The sequence below is a fragment of the Ambystoma mexicanum genome, chromosome 2p, assembly GCF_040938575.1.
Source record: "Ambystoma mexicanum isolate Mex_15411 chromosome 2p, UKY_AmexF1_1, whole genome shotgun sequence".
Taxonomy (NCBI): Eukaryota; Metazoa; Chordata; class Amphibia; order Caudata; family Ambystomatidae; genus Ambystoma; species Ambystoma mexicanum.
The window spans coordinates 1368033417-1368056114 of NC_090923.1; the positions used below are offsets into that span (position 1 = coordinate 1368033417).

The 22698-nt window shown below is 48.9% G+C and overlaps 1 protein-coding gene across 11 annotated transcripts in view; it reads right to left on the reverse strand.

Annotated features, from left to right (window-relative positions):
* USP22 (ubiquitin specific peptidase 22) overlaps positions 1-22698 on the reverse strand; it is a 1065482-nt gene that overhangs the window by 206664 nt on the left and 836120 nt on the right. For all 11 annotated transcript variants that reach the window (XM_069645750.1, XM_069645745.1, XM_069645754.1 and 8 more), the window contains one exon: positions 14618-14709. In XM_069645750.1, the coding sequence (XP_069501851.1) occupies positions 14618-14709 (92 nt within the window). The remainder of the gene's footprint in view (positions 1-14617; positions 14710-22698) is intronic.

A 22698-nucleotide genomic window follows, 5' to 3' on the forward strand; every position in this document is an offset into this window, starting at 1 on the left:
TGGTTAAATCCTTTGTGGGTACAAGGAAGTACACTGAATAAATACCCTCCTTTACCTGTGATAGAGGCACAACCTCTATTGCTCCTTTTTCCAGTAGCAGTTCGACTTCTTGAAGGATGGCGAGGTGCTCCGGTGATTGGCTTCTTCCCCTTGGGGGGGGGGGGGTCTGAATGTTGGGGACCGACTGAATTTGATGCAGTACCCAGCGGTCTGTGGTTATTCCCTCCCATGCTAGTAGAAATAATGTTAACTGGCCCCCGACCGGGGATGCATGGGAGGGGACCCGAACCTTTGGGTCATTTGGTGTTGGTAGCCGGGGAGCCTCTCGGAGTGGGACCCCGACCTCTTCCCTTTCCACAACCTTGTCCTCTGAGCATATTGTGTGTTGGTTCCTTGGGTGGAGGACCAATTGTCTGCCGAGTACGGTTGTTGCTGCTGGTTTTGACATTGGTCACAAAAAAAATAGTCTGTTTCCGTAACCTCGCTTGTTAGGAGGTCTTGTGATCTGGTCCAAGGTCTTAAGGGTATCAAATTCCTTTTTAGCTGTCTCCAGAGCGTCGTCCACCGCCTTATCAAACAGGTTTGAGTCCTCAATTGGTTTATGAGGGACGCCTGGGTTTCTGGCTTAAAACCGGAGTTCCTGAGCCAGACGTGACGCCTGAGAAGTATCCCCTGGACTAATGACCGGCCAGCTGTCTCTGCAGCATCTAGCGTGTTTTTAATGATGCACTGGTTTACCAGAGTACCCTCTATTACACAGTGGCTAACAACCGGGTTCGGAAGGGCTCAGGGACTTCGAGGCCTTCACGTAACTTTCCCCATTGGGCATCAGCATAGCTTGCCAGCAAGGTATTGTTATTGGCAATTCTGGTGGAGAAAGTTGCTGAGGAAGTAATTATTTTTTCCAAGGCATAAAGTTTCTTTCCCTCCTTGTCTGGGGGTGCTTCGCTAGTAGATAGCGGGACCCCTGCCCTCTTCCTTGTGGTGGTTACTAACAAGGAATCGGGTATAGAGTGACCTCTAATATATAATGGGTCTGACGGGGAGGGACTGTAAAGTTTCTCAATTCTTGGGTTGATCCCTCTAACGAATGGCGGTGTTGCTAAAGATGGTGTGAGTCGTCTTTAGACTGAGGCAAGAAGGGGAATGGCCTGCCTAGTAGGTGGTGTCTCCTTAATTATTTGGTTTGTATTGTTTTATTTTGAAAATAAAAAATATTTTTTTTTAAAAAAAAAAAATAAATTTTCTCCACAAAGTCTCTATCTGGAGTAACGTCCCCTGTATCAATTTCCAAATGTGCAGCTGCCTTACGTAGCAGAGCATTGAAAGTGGGATGGTCATCCACAGGTGACTGGTTTCTGACTGGTGTGGTCAGAGGAGAGGACAGATCCAGGACGTCTGGGTCTGTTGATGTCCCTGGAGACTGCCCAGGCTGTGAGTCTTCTATGTCCGGGTCTTCTTCGAAGCCCTTAACACCCATGTCTGGGTATTCTTCAAAACCTTCTGCAGGGTCTTGTAGATCCTCATTTATGAATTCTTCATCCTCTTGAAAGTGAGTGTCCTCTTCAGTGAGGTCATATGCATTAATATCCTCCCGAAGTGGGTCAAAGAGTCTTGGATATTTGGCTCTGGGATCTTCATAAATTATCTCCATTGGCCTTTTGGGTGTAACATGTTCAGGGGTGGACATGAACCTATCCAGTTTGTCCAAACAAGATTGAAATCTTTCCAAAGTCCACTGGGGTAACCCCGAACAGTCTGGAGGCAGGAAGGGGTGCTCTTCCGCCTGTAGCCCAAAGCGTAGAGGATATACTCCCCTCGCCCTCTGAGAACCCTTCTCGTGGGCTAGGTCTTTCTTTCGACAGTGGTGGAGGTTCCGGCGTACCTTCCGTCTGTTTCTGCGTCTCCCTGGCCTTGTGAGAGGGACTCGGCGACTCCCTCGCCATCCGTCTGAGCATCAGAGGAGACTATTCTAGCCAAGCTCTCGACGACTAAACTCTCCGTCGAGGGCTCGTCTTGCACGGTCTTTGGCGTTTGTGGGCCATTTTCGTCGACGGCCGCTCTCTTACGAGGCGTGGCGTCTGGCGTTTTGGTGATCGCGCCCTTATTTTTGGATGGCACAGTCGCTAGCCGTGCCTGCGGTTGCGGGGAGGGCTTGCGACCCTTACGGTCGGCGGAGGTTGTCGGTCGATCCTGCATCTCTGTTGGCACTAGGGCTTTCTTTGACTTAGTCGAAGGAGGGCCGTGGGTTGTGTGTTTAGTTTTGTGTTTTCCATGTGTGTCGGCGTCGCCGGGGTGTACACCCCCATAAGTCTTTGGGCAAAGTAGTTTACAGGCCGCACAGCCGTCCTCGTTGTGGTGGAGGGGTAAGCAGCGATTACACCGCTTATGCTGACCTTTCCACATGAATTTGCCGTTGCAGTGCGGGCAACATCTAAAGGGAGTCCTCTCCACAGCTGAGGATACAGGGAAAAGTGATAACGACCCCGAAGGAAAGGGGGGTGAGAAAGGCATTTTAGAAATGAAACAGAAGTGTCCCACAACCCCCACTCACCCTACTGTAAAGGCCGGCGACGCCGGGCCACGTGTTCGGCAGTGCCGATTGGTTTGCCTCTGTCGAAACCACCATCTTGAATCAGCGGGGGCACAGCTAGGCCGTCGAAGGAGGGCCGAAGGCGTTTGGATTTAGCAATAACAAGAAACGACCAAGGGTCGAATAATGGTATTGCACTGTCTCTTACGAACTCTGCATTAAGGCGACCAGTTTCTGGGCAGAAAAAAACAATCTGAGGGACCTCGACGCGTGAGGGATTTTGGGTACACTACACGTCATTATAGGGATAGTATTACAGACACGCCTATGTCGACGTCCCCTTTTCGACTACGAAAAACAAAATGCAATACTCCGCAGTGACCACTGGATGTCGGACTATGCACAGTATGTGATTCTAATCAGATTAACAAGCATCAGAAATAATGTTAAACCGTCCCTACCTGGATAACCCCTAATACTGCAAAGAAACAAATCTAAACAAAGTTACCCAACTACATACACAATTCTATTTAGTTTCACTTAAAATCAATTAGTGTCGGATGTCAAACTGATGCTTCAGCGTATATTTTATTTATGAGGTATGTTCCTCCCACGGCTTCTGGGAGGTAGAAAGGTCCGCTCAAGGCATCCACTGTGGTACTATTTTGGTCAGATGGGCTGCCATTCTCCAGTGCCCAGGACCACAGTCGCATTGCTCGTCTGCACAGAGGCAAGGACCCGACAGCACCTTGTTTGTTGAGGTAGTGCATGGCCACTGTGCTGGCAGACAGGATTAGCACACAGAGGGGAGGAAGGTGACCAGGGCCAGCCTGATCGAACTCGGCTCGAGAAAATTGTTGCAGTTCTGAGAGACCAAAGTCTGCTCGCTGTCAGATCAGATAGGTGAGCGCCCCAACCAGTCCGAGATATATCTGACCACTGCCACCCGAGGGCAAGGTTGATGAAACTCCACCTCTCAGCAAGTTGTCTTGCATGGTGCACCACAGCAGATGGAACAAGTTACTTACCTGTAACTGTTGTTCTCTGGCATGGATTCACATGCTCATGAATATTCCCTGTTGTCAGGCGGGGAATCCTCGGTAAAGAAAATAAATCAGTTTCAGTTTCACTTCTGAACTGTCTTTCTCCTAACAACCAATCACTGGTCTCTGGGTTATACTGCCCCCACCAATGACTGCCCTCTACCTAAGCCCCTCCTATGGCAGCCATCTTCAGATTTGGTAGCACATAAAGTGGCAGTAGGACCAAGAGAAGAGCCGCAGAGGGGTAGGCGGGAGGTTTCACATGTGAATCCATGCCAGACCCATGCTGGAGAACAACAGTTACAGGTAACTAACGTATCCCTTTCTCCAGCATGCGGTGTGGCATGGATTCACATGCTCATGAATAAATAATACATAGCAGTACACACATGCACAACCATGGGAGGGGGCAAGGCTCAACATTAAGCACCTCTTACCTCCTCCCCAGGCTCACCTTCAAGCGAACAGGTTGCACAGCACTGCTTGGCTGACTCTGGACTCCTCCCTGGAATCCTGGTCGACACAGTAGAATCTCGTGAAGGTGTGCGTCGACCTCCACGTAGCAGCCCTGCAGATGTCCAGCAGGAGCACACAAGACAGAAACACCGTTGTTGCAGCGATGGCTCTGGTCGAATGGGCTCGGACGGCCTGGCAACGGTGAGTTTGCCAACCGATGACAATGGGTGATGCAGCCGGAGAGCCATCTGGAAATGAAGCCTTGGAGAGGGCCTTCCCTTGGTTCACAGGGCCAAAGTTCACAAACAGCTGTGATGTCTTCCGAAAACTCTTCATGCAGTCCACGTAGAACTTCAGCGCTCTAGCCACATCCAGTGAGTGCAAAGTCCTCTCAGACGACGAAACAGGCGATGGGAAGAAAACCAGTAACACCAAGGGCTCGTTGAGATGGAAGTCCGACGGCACCTTGGGCATGAAGGAGGGGTGCGTCCTCAGCACAACCGTTGTTTATTTGTAATAACTAGTAATATCTTCGTCTTGACAAGGTTCAAACCACAATCCAGATTCACCCACCTGAATTCTTCTCCTGCGCAGATCTCTTCGAAGACAGAAGAAAACAGGGAAATACCTGAAAATCCCTCCGCTGACCCGAACCAAAGGATTCAGCCCGCGGTGAGACCTCCAGGGAAAACCCCCCGAAAGGGGAAAAACCCTGTGCAGGAAAGAGCTGCTAGAGTTCGAGGAATCCAGTAAATCTCCCTCTTCTGATCTGAAATGTTCTGCTCTCCAGGAGGACTGGTTGGTATGTGCTATGTAGGAGTTAAAGAACAAGATTATAAGTAAGTGATAGAAATCACTAAAGAGGGCTATTCCCAGATGAAGAAGGAATAGTGGTGGTTTAAACTAAGACTTGTAGCTTACCCTGAAATGCTACTCAAAATGTGGTGTGGTCAGGGAAAAAGATGCAAGAAGAAATATGGCACCAGACTGCAATAAGAAATAATGAACTGATAGCTTATAGACATAGAATAAAAGAAAGGCATAGAGATGAAAATCTATCGTGATTAGTTAGAAACACTCGTTACCCTTAGAGAGAGAAGGAGGTAAGGTAGTGTTGTTCCAGAAGTCTGCTGGAACTTGAAATCAAGAGGGCACTATTCTCAGACTGGACATAGCTCTGACAGCTGGAAGCATAAGGGAAATGAGAATCGGAACAAAATATCCCAACTGCCCTGAATACTAACAGAGCTTGGCTCCTGAACTCCCAGAGGCACCTACCTGATTACTGTGCGCCGATTGCCAAACGCGGCGTCTCCGTGATGTGAAGAAAATGAAAGGGAAAACAGTCGCGATTGATCCTTTGTTTCCCCGGGCTCGTACTAAGGAGAGAATAGAATTCACAATAGAGGAGGGCTGGAAATTCAGAATCCCTACCTATTCCCCAAGTAGCTCTGAAAAGTAATTCAGATGAGTAGAGACAAACTCACAGAGCGTGGCTGGAGAGTAGCAACGCATTTAAGGAAGTTCGTGTATCCAGAGAAGTGGTGTGCGTGGTGGGGGAGCGGGGCTCCCGGCACGTCAATGGACGTCGAGAACACTAGACTGCTGCGGTCAGACTGAGCCTCCTCCATGTTGTAGGGAGGATGAAAAGGACTTGTTTCCGTGTTATCCTTGTGTTGTCCTCTTGGATAAATTCCATCTATCACATTAGTGGAAGTTTAAGTACGGAGGCTTACAGGGGAGGGCCTGGATCTCTCCCACTCGCCGTGCGGAGTTGATGGCCACAAAAAACACAGTCTTCCACGAGAAGAATTTCAGAGGTGCCGAATGCAGAGGCTCGAACGGAGGACCCATGAGCCTAGTCAGCACCACGTTGAGCTCCCATGCCAAGGCCGGAGCCTTCACCGGCAGGAACGAGTGGAAAAGTCCTTTCATGAACTCCTTAACCAGGCAATGAGACCACAGCAACGACCGACCGGAGCTCTGGTATAGCGGGAAATAGCCGCCAGATGAATTTTGATGAATGCGTGCGCTAGTCCCAACTTTGCCAGCGACAGCAAGTATGGCAGCACTTGAGGGGCTGTAATCCGTAGAGGGTTTATCTTCTGTGCACTGCAGCAGACGGTGAACCTCTTCCATTTATGTCTGTAGCACTTAAGAGTCGAAGAAGCCCTGGCATTGGCAAGTACCTCCTTGTAGTACGCCGGGATCTCGTACCCTCCAAACTAGTGCTGCAGGAGCCAGGCCTTCAGGTGCAGCGACCCTCGATCGTGAGGCAGAATCGCGACTTCTTCCCTGGCTTGAAGATTTGCGTCCGTCGGAAGCTTGACTGGAAGGGACGCTGACATGTCCAGAAGGTCCGGGAACCAAATCTGCCTCAGCCACGCCGGTGCAACGAGGATCATCCTGCACCGGGACCATCCGAGTTAAATGATGAGCCGCAGAAGCAACAGCAACGGTTGGAACGGATAGAGGAACAGGCCATCCCAGGGGAAGGAGAATGCATCCCCCATGCTCCCTGGCTGGGGAAACCTGCTGGTGCACCTCCGGCACTTGGTGTTCATCGCTGTCGCAAACAGATCGATGTGGTGATTGCCCCATCATCGGAAGAGAAGATCCACTTGATCCTGCCGAAGCTCCCACTTGTGGCAAGAGCGCAGATCCCTGCTGAACGAGTCAGCGACTCTGTTCTTCACTCCCGCCAGATGAAAGGGTGCCAGGAACAACCTCTGGGCGATGGCCCAGTGCCACAGATCCTGCGCTTCCTTGGAGAGGGCCGGTGATCGTGGTGGTGTTGTCGGTGAAGAACCGCACCACCTTTCTCTTGAGAGAAGGGAGGAACGATCTGAGGGCCCAAAACACGGCCGGAGTTCCAGAACGTTGATGTGCAATGAATTCTCCTCCGGTAGCCAAAAGGCAGGGAGACGTCTTGTCACAGTCTCCTGATGTGCTGGGGTCTGAAAGTCTGTGCCCGCCGCTAGATGCACGCGGACGCCCCACCACCGCATCGCTCGACGGAATGTCTCGTTGAGGGCGATCTTGTCCTCGAAGCTTCCCGGCACTTGTATTCAACGGACGTCGAGGAACTCCTGCAGTGGTCGCCTGCACAGCCGAACGAGGTAGATGCGTGACCACATCATGCCGAGCAGGGACTTGATGAACCTCACACTGGCAACTTCCATGGACAACAGCCGTTGTACCTTGCCCAGGTTGACCTTTATCCTGTCCGACAGTGAGGCCAGGCGCGTCACAGTGTTGAGACTGGACCCGAGGAACTGAGCATCCTGCGATGGCACCAAGCAGGACTTCGCATAGTTGATCAAGAACCCCAGTTCCGTGAGCAGGTAGACGGTCCTCACTGTGTTCGGCGGTGAGTTCCTTTGACTTCGCTCGGATGAGCTTATCGTCCAGATAGGGGTAGATGTGGACCCCCTGCAGGCGCAGTTGCGCCGCCACCGGTGCCAGGCACTTGGTGAAGGCCCTTGGAGCCGACTTCAAAACGAACGGAAGGGCCTTTAATTGATAGTGCTGTCTTTGGACCACGAAGCGCAGAAACATTCGATGCCCCTTGTGGATAGGGATGAGGAAATAAGCATCCTCCATGTCCAGCGACGACAGGAAATCTCCTTCCTCCAGCTGTCCCAGCACGTGCTGAAGTGTGACCACCCGGAACTTCGGGGACTTGTGTATTTGTTGAGGCGGAAGAGATCTAGAATGGGTCGCCAACCGCCGGTCTTCTTTCGGACGAGGAAGTACCACGAGTATATTCTGGAGCCTCTCCGGGACGAGTTCTATCGTGGCCTTTTGTCAGGCATAACTCGTACCTCTAGAAGCAGTTGCGGAACGTGGTTTTCTGTCCTAGCCACAGGTGGAAAACAGGGAACTTTCTTTGGAACTCCAGAGTGTGTCCGTGGGCCAGCCCCAACGGTCGGTGGAGATTTCTACATGCCTACCCTCGCCAGCCGGCCTCCCACCAGGGTGCTGGTGTAGGGGCCTGATGTCACAGCCGGTTCAGTCCTGTTTCGCTCAGCCGCACCACCTTGGGCCCCTTCGCGACGACGATTTCCTCCGGCTTTGCTGTGGCTCCTGTAGGCTTCCTGGGACAAAGAACGGGCCGCTTGACGGTACGAGGAAAAGCTGCCACCGAATCCTTTAGAGGCACCTTGCAACTTGCCTCCGGGCGCCCGAAATGACGGCCGTCGCTACTGGAGAGTGCCTAAGGCCTGGGCCATCTCGGTGCCTGCCTTGATGTCCTGCAGCGACTCGTCCACCGTCTTGCCGACCAAGTTGTCCCTGTCGAAGAGCATGTCCAATACCCTCGTCTGGATGTCCTGACGGAAGTTAGTGGCCTTGAGCCAACTACGCCGACAAAGGCATACGCTGTTGCCCATCTGGCAGAACACTGTCGACGATGTCTGGCCACCGTAATGGCATGGTTCGATGCCACTTCGCCTTCCTGCAGGATTTCAAGGGCCTCCGCCCTCTTGTCGTCTGGGAGGAAATCCAGGACAGGGGCGACTTTAAACCACAGCTCCCTGTCGTAGAGGGCCATGATGGCGAGTGCGTTGGCCGCTTTAATGGTCGTCACCGCCGACGTGATGACCAGACGTCCCATGGCATCTAGCTTCTTTCCTTCGCCATCCGGTGGGGAAGTGGAAGTCGATGCTGCCGACCCTGCAGTCTTCTTCCTGGCTGCCGCCGAGACCACTGAGTCCGGGGACGGCTGCGCTCTGAGACATTTCGGTGCAGAGTCTACAAGCCGGTATTTCTTCTCGTACCGGTCTCTTCGCCGGGGCAGAGGATGGGTTCTTCAGGAGGGACAGCCCTTCGTCCCAAATGTCTTCCAACAGTGGGCTCGAGAGGACAGTCTGAGGCCCTAAAGATCATGATGTGGAAGGAGCCAATCTCATCGGGGGTTGAGAAGCCCTGGGTGCCGGCGACGGGAGATCTGTTCCATCGTCTGTACCAGTCATCGCCGTATCCGGCTCCGTCTCCTCCCTCAGGGGAGGGGATGGAAGGGAGGGATGGTACGGTTGAGGAGGATGGACTAGTCTCCTCTTAGCTGGTGGAACCTGGAAGGTTCATGGGCCGGATCACCCGTGGCCGGCGTGGGCAACTTTGTCCGTATCTCAGTGCACATGGTGTGCAGAGCTAGTAGGATGTCCACCGACCTGTCGGTGGTGGAGGTGGGTGCGATGGGAGCGTTGGAAGTGGCGTGGTGTCTGGTTCCTCCCCGCCCTGCCGTTCCTAGTTGGTTCCCTAGTCGATCTACCCGGGGAGATGATTGGCATCGTCTGCACGGGAGTCTTCTAAATGGGCAGAAAGGAAGATTCCCTCTGGGCGGGCAGGGAAACTCTCGCCTTTGTGGATGTCTCCTGGGAACCCGTATCAGCGGCCTTCGCTAGGGATGCCACCACTCCCTCAATAGATAGTTACGCCTGGTGAACCTGGGCCTTCACGACCTTGTGTGCATCTGAGGCCTTCACTGTGGGGGGAGGGTCAGCGCCTTGCTCCCCCCTTGGCTTTCTCCAGAGTCGATCGGGCCTTCTCCAGAAGCTTACCCAGGTGATCAGACTTCCTTTTCTTCGCCGAGCCGGACCATTGGCTCGTGGTTGACGGTATCAGCAATGCTACGCCCAGCCTGGTTGCCGCGGAGCCCGTACCAACAGCGCACCTGCTACCTGCGGGCTCACAGTGCTTTGCCTTCTGTTGGGCACCGTCGCCGGGGCGCCCTCAAAGGTCTTAGAAGACCGCTCAGATTTCCCCTTGGGAGCCCGGGGCTCACCTACCGCCAGGATGTCTCCAGCCACTCTGCGAGCCGCTTGCGACGGTCCTTCATGGTGCGGGAGGACATGTCCTTGCAGAACGCACAGGCCTCCTCCACGTGCGATTTGTCTGAGTGTAGGCAGTAAAGGCACCAGGAGTGCCCATCCTCCAGGAAATTGTTCCGTAGTCCACATCCTGGGCAAATCCTGAACAGAGGTGTTTAGTCTCCCTCATCTTCAGCCATGTCCACGCGGGGCCGGCCTCAAGAATCTTCTGGAATCCTCCAAGAAGTGAAGTTCGATGAAAAATCGCCCTTGAGGTGCGTAGAAGCTTCCGAAAAAGGGGTCCCTGTTAATCGGATGATGGATCGTGGAGCTTGAGGCTCAATTAACCGAATAAAATTGAACAAACTCTTTGAAAAAACACAATATGCAGTAAAAGCTTGAGAGCTATAGCACAGGGACTCCCAACACTTGAACGTGCGGTAAAGATCTGAAGATGGCTGCCAGAGGAGGAGCTTAGGTAGAGGGCAGTCATTGGTTAGGGGGGAGTATGACCCAAAGACCAGTGATTGGTTGTTAGGAGAAAGACAGTTCAGAAGTGAAAGTGATTCTTTGCCGAGGATTCCCAGCCTGACGATGGGGAATATTCATGAGCATGTGAATCCATGCCAGACCCCATGCTGGAGAATCTGAGCTACCTTATGCGAGACCTCTAAGACGTCCAACGTGTGTAGGGCTGCACCAAATAGCCTATTTAGTAATCAGCGAATACCGAATAGTTGCTTTATTTAACAGATCATGTTCCAAATTAAAGTATAAAAGCCAGAAAAAAAGCAGATGTAACCAAAATGAAGGGACCAAATGTACAGAAGATTGTTCCATATTCAGCGTAGGAGGCTTCCAAATGCAAAAGGACTGCCTCTGTGAATCAGATGCATTGCATTCTCTATCCAGTTGCAAAGTCGATGCGGTCTAGTTTCGAAACTTCTTTGCAGCTCACATAGAAATGTATAAAATGGCACATGTCGGCTCATGCAGATCACAAGTCAAAAAGAAATCTGAAACGCGTGAACTCCATCTCACAACTATTCACCCCACACAAACAAATGTTGCTCACTTATCCTAGCCACTCCATCTCGCCAATACACAAACATATGCAACTTATCATTCCTAATAAAATATCAGATAATGATAAACTCAGGACTCAAGTCCTTAAAAAAAAGAAAAGGGATGACTATGACGTACGCAATGGGAAGTGATATGACAGGAACTGAAAGTATCTATGCACAGTTCCTTCAGTTTGTCTTTTCCAACTGAAAAAAGTGCATATTGCATAAGAAAAGATGTTCCTGTATTGTTGCAGGCAAAGTATAAAAAATGAAAGCAGATTACAATACAAGACATTTTTCAGCTGTGTGATAGCAATTTGTCTGGTCTAATTCTATTGTTTTGCAAACTGAAGTCTATATTTTCCTTTCTGAGTTCATGTTGCATTGTTTTCAAATGAGAATGTCAAAGTATTCGGCTGGAGCAGAATAGCTTTTTTTCAGCTGGAATTCGGCCTTATACTTACTCGAAGCAGAAGTTCGGTACAACCCTAAACGTGTGGCCCTGAAGCTGCAACCATTGGCAATAAAGAAGCCACTGAAGCGATCTCATGAGCAGCCTCGACTCAGGCCCCACTAGGATGCAGGCGGCCATGAGGCCCAGAAAACCAAAGGCCAGGACTTGTTCCTTGGATCGGAGGACATTGACCCTCCGAAAGATGTTTGCCGTGCGGTCCTCGGGGAGGAAATCCCTGCCAAAGTGAGTGCCCAAGACTGCTTTGATAAATCAGACTGGGATGGCTAAACCCGAGACTTTTTGAAGTTCAGAGAAAAGCCCAAGCTGTACAATAGAGTGCATGTGCAGAGAAGATGCTCTGACACTAGACCTAGGGAACAGGCTTGGATGAGCCAGTCCAGGCAGGGAAAGAAATGAATGCCTCTCCTGAGACGAGCAGCTACCACTGCTAGCAGAATGATGAAAACCCTGGGAGCCGAAGAAATGCTGAGTGGCAGGACTCTGAACTGGTAATGATGATGGCCCACCACCAACCTTGGGTATTTCCACGTGCAGATTCATCAGAATCACAGTGGGCATCGTGAAGGTCCAGTGATACCATCCAGTTATGGTTACACTTGCCCAGATCCTGCAGAATCTGGGAGAGTAACCAATTTTAATTTGTCCTTTCGCAGGAACAAATTCAACAGCCTCAGATCCAGAATGTGAAAAATAGGAACCAACCCATGCCTCATTCTGAGAGATGCACCAGTTTTATCGCGCTTTTCCAGAGAAACCAACTGACCTCTTTTTCCAAGAGGATTGTATCCAGAGTAAAGGTGCTGGCGTAAGGGCTGTGGTCCAGAGGACACTGCACACAATGGAGAAATTAACCCTGTTTAACGACCTGTAAGGCCCAAGCATCGGACATCATCTTGGTCTGTTGCTTGTTGAACAGGGAAAGTTACCCCCAAAAGGGACACCGTGGCAGAAAACCTCACATATGTTTGGCCCCTTGAGGTGGCGAGGGGTTGGTGGCTGCAGCCGCTCGTCCTCTGGAGGGAGCACTCCCGCTCAGTAAGCACCTTCCCTCCGTAGGAGCCGGAGGGAAAAAACTCTGGTATCTTGCCAAAGATGCAGAGGACTGCAGCACAACTAGACCCAATGACTTTGCAGTGGACTTTGTGCCCTCCAGAAATTAGACACCAATCAGCTTTCAGCCCAAGCAGGTTTTGGCCATCAAAGGGCATGTCCAGAAGTTTAGTCTGGATTTCATGCGCGCAAAGCCAGACGTTCTCATCCAAGAGTGGCACTTAAGGACCACACTTGTGGACATGGACCTACGCACCCAGTCAACAGTGTCCAGTCCAGAATCGGGTGGGAAGCTTCCCTGCTGTCTGTCAAGCTGTCCCTCATCTCCCGCTCAGGGATATGCTCATCTGCATTCACCACAGCAGACCATAGGCCAAAAGGGAATTTCACCACAGTACAAGAAGAGTTTACTGCAACAAGGGCGAGGCTGCCCGATGCAAACATCTTCCCCCCCAAGCATGTCTCTTACCTTCCTGGTCAGGTGAAAGAGGGGAATGTGGAAGACTTCACATTGACAATCACTGCCTACATCAGCAAGCTCTCTGGAAAAAGCAGGAGTGGCCAGAAAAACGGGTCAGAGGGAGCAGGGCGATGCTCCCTGGCCAGCTCCAGGTCAACTGCAGAAGTAGGCTTCTCCCGCCACATTGAAGGGCAGCAGTGTTTCCTTCCTGGGACCCTCGTCCAGGATGTCCATTCAAACTTAATTTTTGGCCTGGACGGGGCTGAGAGCCCCAGATTATCAGCCACCTTTGAAATCGGCTTCTGAAAAGAGGGCCGAGGCTTAAAGGGGTGGGTGCTGTAAGAATATCCAGCCTCGGGGGTGGTGTCTAGGCCACTAGCCTCTTGGACGTCCTCACCCTTTTTGAATTCCACTGGGAAGTCCCAGTCTTCCCTGGAGACCAAGGGTTCAAACAGAAAGCGTACCGGGTCACCTTCCTCATTGTACATGTCACACATCGACATGTATGGTTTGAATGGAAGAGTAGCATATTCCCAAGGTTCATTGGTGCTGGTGCAGAGAACAACGCCCAAAGGCAGAGTCAGGCACAGGGAAAGCTCTTCCCACTTCTTGGCTAGGCCCAAGCCCTTAGGTGTGCAGGAGTGGACCACAGGGGAGACCCAGCCGGACGTAGAAGTGGTGGGTTCTGCCAGCGCTGGGGCCTTGGTGCCCTGGTGAAGATGTCAAGCATCCTTTGGCAAAATCGTTCCCGTCCTTTGGGGTGGATGACTGAGTAGGAAAAGGTACCTTATCCTGTTCCAGAGAACCTATGAAGCGGTGGCTCTTTTTCGAAGAGGTGGTGCGAGGATCCACTTAAAGCGGGATTTTTTGCAGTGCTTCTTTTCCTTACGAGGGGCCCGATGCTCCGACCTCAAACAAGACTACACAACATCACCCTTTGTCTTGTGGGCAAAGCTCAAATGTTTTGATGCCCGTTCATGGGAGGTGCCTTCATGTACATGAATTGGCATGACCCACAATCCTGGTTGATGTGCTCCTCACCCAAGCCGTATAAACAAGTGTGGTGGGGATCCGAAACAGATCTGCTGGCTACAGTTTTCGAACTGTTGGTCTTTGCAGGTTTGGATGGCAACAGCGAATTCGAAAATTCAGATGCCATGTTTCTGGCCCGAATAGAGTGGGCAGAAAAAGCAAATGAGGTCACGTAGAACCTCTATATATACTGTCCCCAACATGCCTGGATCTGGGCGCATAGAGGTGGACGGAGCAGACATGGTGTTGCTCTGCGCCTCCTGGCAGTGGAAACATTCCAGAAGGATAGCTGAGCTGTGGATAGGATATAGATAAAGAATCACTGGGAGGAAGGAATCCATTAGAATTGTGTAGTTATGATTTTGAAACCTACTTTATAATCACAACAGGGCATTCTGTGAGCAGACCTAAATGTAGGTTGTGTGGCTATGTTTTAAGCGAACCACAAAACAGGTTAATGCCAAGTGGGACATATTTCTGCAAGATGGGGAAAAAACTTCTCTGGCCAAACAAACTACTTGACATGTTTCTCTGCTCATCAACCAGGCAACACAAACATGTTTTCACATGGAAAGGCAAGACAACCAATAGTTGGCTGCAAATACTGCTATTGGGATAGTTTGCTCTTTTCCAAAACGTTAAATCAAACTTTAAACAATGTGAGCAGATTTTGGATTCCAAAAGTTCATACCTGGAGGCCATAAACGGCGTCATGTCCAGCTCCAGAGGGAAAGAGACATATGTAGTGATTTTCCGCCTCAGTTTGGCTGAGTGTTCAAACCGCTAAAGAGAAAAGAAAAAAAGCTCATTTTAAATTTATAGAACATGGAGTTTTGAAGAACTGGCAGCCTTACACAATGTTCCCTGGGAAAGCTTTTTGTTAAACCCCTCTATCACTCATGCCTTAGGTTTATTCATTTATTGCAGAATACATTATTTTTGAAGTGTGCCATAACAATAGGTGTGCCAAATATCCCCCAGATTACAGTACAGTGAATATAAAAATATCAAACACAATACAAGTGATATAGCATTCTATATTTCTAGCTGAGCAAACCAGACAGTCATGGCATCACTGGCAGTAGAGCAGAGAGAAAAGTAATTAGAAAATACAAAACCTTTAGTCATATTGGTAAAATGTGAAATGCAGCTGTTCAAGTAAATTTTGCTCAGAATTATCATACATTCAGCCAATTTATAATACCTTTAACTTGCATTTGACCATGCATCTGTTACAACTTCACTGAAAATTAAGCTTTGCATGTCGTGGACCCTATTTTATTGGCAGAGTCATCTTTCATTGAATCCGTTATAGTGGAGTTGCATTCTATGACACTAGTAATAAAACCAACAGAAGACAAGAGGTTTACCAATGCAACACTTTGAAAGTCAATATTTAGACTTTTTCAACAGGAAACCGAGGAAGTGAAGGTCGGCCATTGGTTCACCTTTAGTAATCACAATTTAGATCAAGTCTCAAAATGTTGACCTTTCGACACAGAACTATTATTAATACATTTCATGAAATCCAGTGTGTTAGAAATCCACAGGAGACTGAGAGGTGGTGTATAACACCAGTGCTGCTGGATGCACTTTGATGAAGTTGTAGACTAAACCAGAGTCTAATAAATAAAGCTTGTAAGTAGCAATAACTGCCGGTGAATAGTTAATGGGGCTGAAATGGTTTTTGGTACACAAAATGACAAAATACTTCCATTTATTGAAGACGTAAGGCCTGGCGTTTGCTTTTCTTGCCTCCTGCAAGATGTACATGCATTGTGTGGGCAACTTCAAATGGCCAAACTCTAGGACTTCAGGAGCCAAGTTGCCAGATAGGTTGTATGTGGGCTTGCATGTGTTATTTGTTGTCGCTGCTGCGTGAGCAGGTAGCAGGATTGGGAAGAGTTCTTGTTGGGCATACCAACATGCTCAGTAGGTGCATCGCTGTGGTCTCTCCAACATTGGTGCAATGAATATGGTTAGTTCCTGAAGTCGTTTCTGTACTACTTTGTAAATCAATTGTGTTGGGGGAGGGGAAAGCATATACAAATATCACGAATCGGCTCACCTACAGAGCGTTGCATAGGGACCCCATGTGTGGGTACCCGATGCACAGTTTGGGCATTTGGCAATGTCTGCCATTGCAAGGAGGTCCACCATTGGTTGGCCCCATGATGCAAAGGTTTGTCTGAATAGGTTTGTGCTCAACTCCTACACACCTTTTATGACTACTCTACTGAGCTACTGTGCAGCCACAGGAGAAAGATGAAACAATGAACACTTATTTTAAAATGGTTAACAGTCGCGGGAAGGCACCAGATTTCCTTTCCAAATCATGGGATCTTGGAGTGGGTTTATATTTCTTTTCGGCTTTCACCTACCTTACAACAACAGGTCTAAGAATCTTCCATTGTTTCAATAATTCAGCAACAAACTGGTAGTGTCTGTTGGGGCGAGATCCATTTCAAGAAATCTACATCATCCTGCCATGTAAATTTAGAGTAAACTCATCACCTTTTCTACGATCTGCATGGTAAGGCAGTCTGGCTGGTCGTCATTGGGGGATGGGCTATATAAATGTCCCATAAACTTTGTTCAACTTGAGAAAAGTTTATTTCCACTCCAGAGTATCAGCTACATAAATCTGCAGTTTGAGTTTATTAAGTAGCACAGGATCAGAAAGTAATCTTTCTTCAGGGAGAATATGGGTTCTACAGATATTTTGACGGTTTGGGACAATTTCAAGTCCACAATACAAGAATTAATAGGACTTATTCTAGAAAAACGGGTTTAAAAGAATTAAGTACTCACTTGCAACGGAAGTATGCAATAATGAAAGTAGCTGATAAATTAAAGATGGTGTGAGTCCAAGAAGATTTGCATAACAAGACAGACTTGTTGGTAGAAATGGGTCTTTTTTGTAAGACGACAATATTGGGAATGTGGTGGCAAAAGTGGTAAATTGCTGGCTAGCAGGTTGAAGGGGGTGGTCGAAAGGACATGCATAAAGGGTGGGATGGACGAACATGGAAGCATGGTTGTGAGAAATGCTGATATTTGTAAGCGTTTTCGTTCTATGAGACTATATACTTAAGATCTACCATTCCTCTGAGAGCAGAATTAGAGGAGTTGCTTGAGATCCCTGTACTGAACCGCGAAGATAATGCTGCTTTAGATGTGTTGGGGGAGAGGTGGTCTTTTCTGTCCCCCTCGCCATTCCTGTATATAGACGGCAGTCGCTTGTGCAAAAGTGGTGGGGGGGGGGAGGGGGAGATGTCCCCCTCCCACTCGAACGTAATCTGTACTAATTATCTTCTATTTACCAATAAGGAAAACATGTAACCAAGCTCAAAGACTCAATTTTTGTAACATCAGACGCCATCTTTTACTAGGCCTGAAAATGATCTCTAAAAGCCTGTCTCTGCCCTGCGCCTCACACCGCCATCTCAGGTCCCCACTGTCTCTTGCCAGCTTCGCACAAACCTTGTTCTCACGGAACTCCAGCCATTCATTTTTGCAATCTTTAGTGTCATCCCAGAACAGATGAGCTCACCGCGCCATGTGAGACCGGAGCAGGCCCCCGTCTGAATGCCCATTCATCTACAGAAACCTGCCTGTGCCCCCTTGATACCCACCCTGCCAAGCCACGGTCCACCGGGCCCATGCCCCTCTGTTCCTTTGATATAGATACACATCTGACCCCTCAGTGACCAGAGAAGAACACCCACTAGTGCCCTGGCCCCAGACACCCATAGATTCTTCCTAAACCGAACACTGGTCTAGTTGTATCATGGAGCATCAGGTAGATCAAAACCCCCAAAATAGAAACCTGGGCTGAGAACACTGGGTTTATGAGTATCAGGGTGCAGAGGGTAGAATGCATACCTATAACTTGTTAGTGAACTCTGAGAAGCACCCTCATACGTGCAAGACTTTTTACGATTGTCATTTGTCTCATGCTCTCAGATCCTGTTATTGTAGATTAGCTATTCAGGGAGTGTATCTTTTTTACTGACACAACCTCCACCCCACGGAGATGAGCCCAGCTGACCTACGTGCTGCGGGAGTTGCACCCAAGCAACAGCCAATCCAACGTGGTCATCACCTAAACATCTATTCTATACTAATGAACTGAACCAAATTGTATTGTAGAATTGTGTACTCATAACGTGCCGTCATCAATGACATTTTTACCTTATAATGTGGTGCCCTTGTAATGTTTGGCAGCGCGCTCTCTGGGCAGCAGAGTTCTCTGCGTACACAAATTATCTTACGTAAAACTTTGTTCTACTTGCAATCTATCTCCTGGTCTCATTCCCTAGCGGGGTGAGTGCATTATTCTGAATTTTGGATGTTGTGTGTGGGAATGGGCGCCTTCGGATGCTCAGATAGAAGTTGAGGCGATTATAAAGGTAATTTAATAACCTAAAGCAGGTAAATCCTCATGTTTAGATGGACTACCTGGGAAGTTTTATAAATCGTTCAGTTTGGTTCTGGAATCTGTCTTGTGTGAATTATATAATTGTTTTTTACAGGATGAAACTGTGTCCAAGTAGGAGAGAGGCTTTGATTACAGACACACAAATCTATAAAAATTGAAGATACACAACAAGAGAAGAAAGCTGGCAAACAGCCTAAAACTCAACGCAGGAAAGACAGAAATCATGGCTATATCCAAAAACCTGGAAAATAAAATTCATATTCAATGATCCACAGAACTAGGAACAGCGCCCACACAATTGTAAATAGTCAAAAACCTTGGAATTCTAATGGACAACGCGCCAGTATTAGAACCACAAGTAAATGCAATAATCAAGAAATGCTTCTTCCGCCTACACTTGATTAAAAGAATCCTACAGTTTCTGAGCTCCCATAAAACACTTACAATCATCAACCTCATGTCAAGAATCGACTATGCCTACAGCCTCTACCTTGGAATGCTGGAACACCTGCTGAAGAAACTGCAACATATCCAAAAAACAGCAGCCAGACTTCTCCTTAAACTATCACAAAAAGACCACATCACCCCAGCGCTAAAAATGATACACTGGCTTCCAATCAAACAACAAATCACTTTCAAAATAATGTGAATAATGCACAGAGCAATCGACGACCAAGCAGCAGAATTCCTACAAAAACAATTAACAATTTACCAACCGACAAGAACACAGATCAGGCAACGGCATCTGCATGGAACCAAATCCATACACAAGGAAAACCCTTGGGGGATCCTCTTTCTCTCACCTGACTGCAGAAATTTGGAACACCCTCCCAAAATAAATACGAAATACAAAGGACCACCTAAAATTCAGATACTACTCAAAATTTGGGGCTTAAACCCATAAACAAACGAAATACAAAAATAAAAAAAATGGATTGACCGTGCCCAAGCCAAACCCCTTCGCTAGGCAAAGCACAATAGAGACAGCAACCATAACTGGAGAAGGAGCATTAATCACTAACTAGCACCCGAAAGGACAGGGAGTGCTTAGAATTTGCAGGGAGGGTGGCGCGTCTAGGAGCTCAGGGAGATGCCAGGCAGAGCCCCCTTACAACCAAAGAGCAACCCACAACCTTAGCAATCTCAAACCTTAACGGGGGAGGCCCTTGCTTCCGTCCCGCCCTCAGATCACTAGACAACCACAGAGATATGCCACTGCCTCGCACAGAACCAGGTGAATTAACCACAGAGGAACGCTCCAGCAGACACCAAGGCCAAAGACACCCAACTCAGGTACACAGTCTCGCACAACAGCACATGGGAGCCCACAGATCGGTAAACTGCACCCATGCTCAGCTAACGGTGCTAACCGAACTGAAGCTGCCAACTGGACATCATAAATCTCGCTCTACCTTTATCCAGCTACACCCTACTAACCGACCGCACCCTCTTATCTTTCAGATCTGTCAGAGCTCTAGCGGACCACCATGGTGGTGAAAGTGTGCGGTATAAAATATCCTTTAACATAACTCTTATTCCAAAGCCGGGAAGGGATCACAGAAGCTGTCGGAATTCTAGACTAATCTTGTTGCTCAACGTGGATTTAAGTTGTTTGCTAAAGTCTTAGCGGATAGGTTGGATAAGTGATTAGGGGATTTAATTAATACTTCCCAGGTTGCTTTTATGAGAGGTAGGTTTGTATATAATATTAGAACTATAATTGATATGATGGGACTCCGAAAAGAAGCTCTTTTAGATAATGTTAGTATTCATGGACGCCGAGAAGGCATTTGATAATCAACTGGGAATTATCTGAAATGTGTGTCGGAAGCGGCCAAGGAAACTGTGGTGCGGCTGGACACGGTTCTCATGGCCTTCGATCCTTTCCTCTAGCCTTTCTCATGGTACGAGTTGGGTACCCAGCATACGGTGTGGTAGAGCGGCTAGCTGTTCTCCATTGCTTTCCTGCATTCTCCAGAGGTGGAGGAAGGTGGGGTTTGGACAGAAAACAAGCCGTGGAAGTCTGCCAGGTGGGTGAGGCGAGACGTTGGTTTTTATACGTATATCCTTCTTTGGACTATTGCCAACTAGAACTCCCCACTGTCATCACGGATAACATTCCGCCCACCTCCTCCCCTCCGACTCTACCCGCTTCCTCTGCCGATACCCTTGGAGCTGCTCGTGTTGAACAGTGAGTGCAACCTGCACAGTGTATCGGTTTGTGGGCTGCAGTGAGCTAAACCTGACCAGGAGGACTGCATACATTTCTATGGGGGGCGGGGGGGGAAGGTGAATCGACTGTATACACATGGGAACCTGCCAAGTAGTAGTGGGGAGCTAGTTGGGGGAAGTTTGAGGGGGGTGGTCAAGGACGCGGGAGCAGTGGACCGAGTTCAGTGGTCCTCTGTCCCACAACACACTCCTATCATCACCCAACCGTGTAGGTAATTGACAGTGAGGACTTGATCCCTTTGAGCCATCTTTGGCCATTTCTGGCCTTGTGTAAACTTCTGAATCTTATCCCTGTGTTGTGGCAAGGGAAGGGAGCATAGCTTTCTCAAGACTTGCTTATTTTATGCTTCCTGCGGGTTTGCTTGTTAGGGTTGCTAGTCGGCGGGTAGTCCGTGAGAACTGGTTCGGTTTGCCTCATCCCGGTGAGTCCTGCGCTCTGTCCCCTAGGAGGGGTTGACCTTTTTGGATTGAACTGACTTAGGTCATGGATGAACCCCAGGCTGCAAGCAGTGCTCTCCCGCGGTTCTTGTGGTTGCTGGGGGTTTTGGTTGCTGTGGGCTTTGCTGCAAGGTCAAGCGGCAGTGGTACTGCTCCAAGTCTAATATCCTTGTGGTGTTAACCACTGCTTCAAGTGGTAGTCACTTCTAAAGTGCACCAACTTTTGGAGGACGGGGAGATGGACTATGGCAGCCCTGTGAGCCATACGGCTATTGCTCCACGGCGCACCCATTTTGCTAGCAACTTATTTCTGAGCTTTGATGAATTTTTCACTCTTGTGGATTGTGAATCCATTATCACTATTTTATGAATTTGAGACATTGTTTTTTTTGGCCGGTTGTACCTAGGTTTACTAGGTTTTCATAAGGCCTCCAACAGTATTTTTAATCGATTTTAGTAGTGTTGAATGGTTCTATTAGTGAACACTCCTTTTGCATTTATAATTCTCCTTGAGTGCAATAACGGAGTGGTACTTATATTACTGACAGGTCATTTTGTCTTCTGCATTCAGCCTTGAGTAGAAATTGCCTAAATATGTCCAAACGAATGTCTATGAAATCACCCTTGTATTTGCAACCGGGGGAAGAGGGCCTCTGTCACGACCTCACATTGAGGAAGCAAATGCTATGATTGAACAGATTGCTTCCTTATTGTAGTACATCGAGCCCGTGGTCCTTTCTCCTCCTGCAGCATGAAGGGTAGCGACTATGAGAGCGAATAATCCTGCAGTGAAATTGAGGTGGGGAAAAAAATATACTGTAGTGTTGTCAAATTGTGCTGTGGCAGATAACAAACAAGTTACTTACCTGTAACTGTTCTCCAGCATGGGTCTGGCATGGAGTCACATGCTCATGAATATTCCCAGTCAGGCTGGGGATCCTCGGTAAAGAAAAAAAAAAATCAGTATCAGTTTCGTTTCTGATCTGTCTTTCTCAGTAGTAACCAATCACTGGTCTCTGGGTCATACTGCCCCAAGCCAATCACTGCCCTCTCCCTAAGCCCCGCCTCTGGCAGCCATCTTCAGATTTGGTAGCACGCAAAGTGGCAGTATGCCCAAGTGAAGAGCCATAGAGGGGCAGGAGGGAGGGTTCACATGTGAATCCATGCCAGACCCATGCTGGAGAACAACAGTTACAGGTAAGTAACTTGTTTTCTCCAGCATGGGGTCTGGCATGGATTCACATGCTCATGAATATAGGAATGAATAGCAGTACACATGCACAACCACGGGAGGTGGCAAGGCTCAACATCAAGCATTACATAAAACTCAACATTAAGCATCTCTTACCTCCTCACCAGGCTCACCTTAAGCGAACAGGTTGCGCAGCACTGCCTGGCCGACTCTGGACTCCTCCCTGGAATCCCAGTCGACGCAGTAGAATCTCGTGAAGGTGTGCATCGACCTCCACGTAGCAGCCCTGCAGATGTCCAGCAGGGGCACACCAGACAGGAACGCTGTGGGTAGCAGCGATCCCTCTGGTCGAGTGGGCTCTCGGACGGCCGGGCAACGGTCGGTTTGCCAACCGATGACACTGCATGATGCAGCCGGAGAGCCATCTGGAAATGGAAGCCTTCGAGAGAGCCTTCCCTTGGTTCACAGG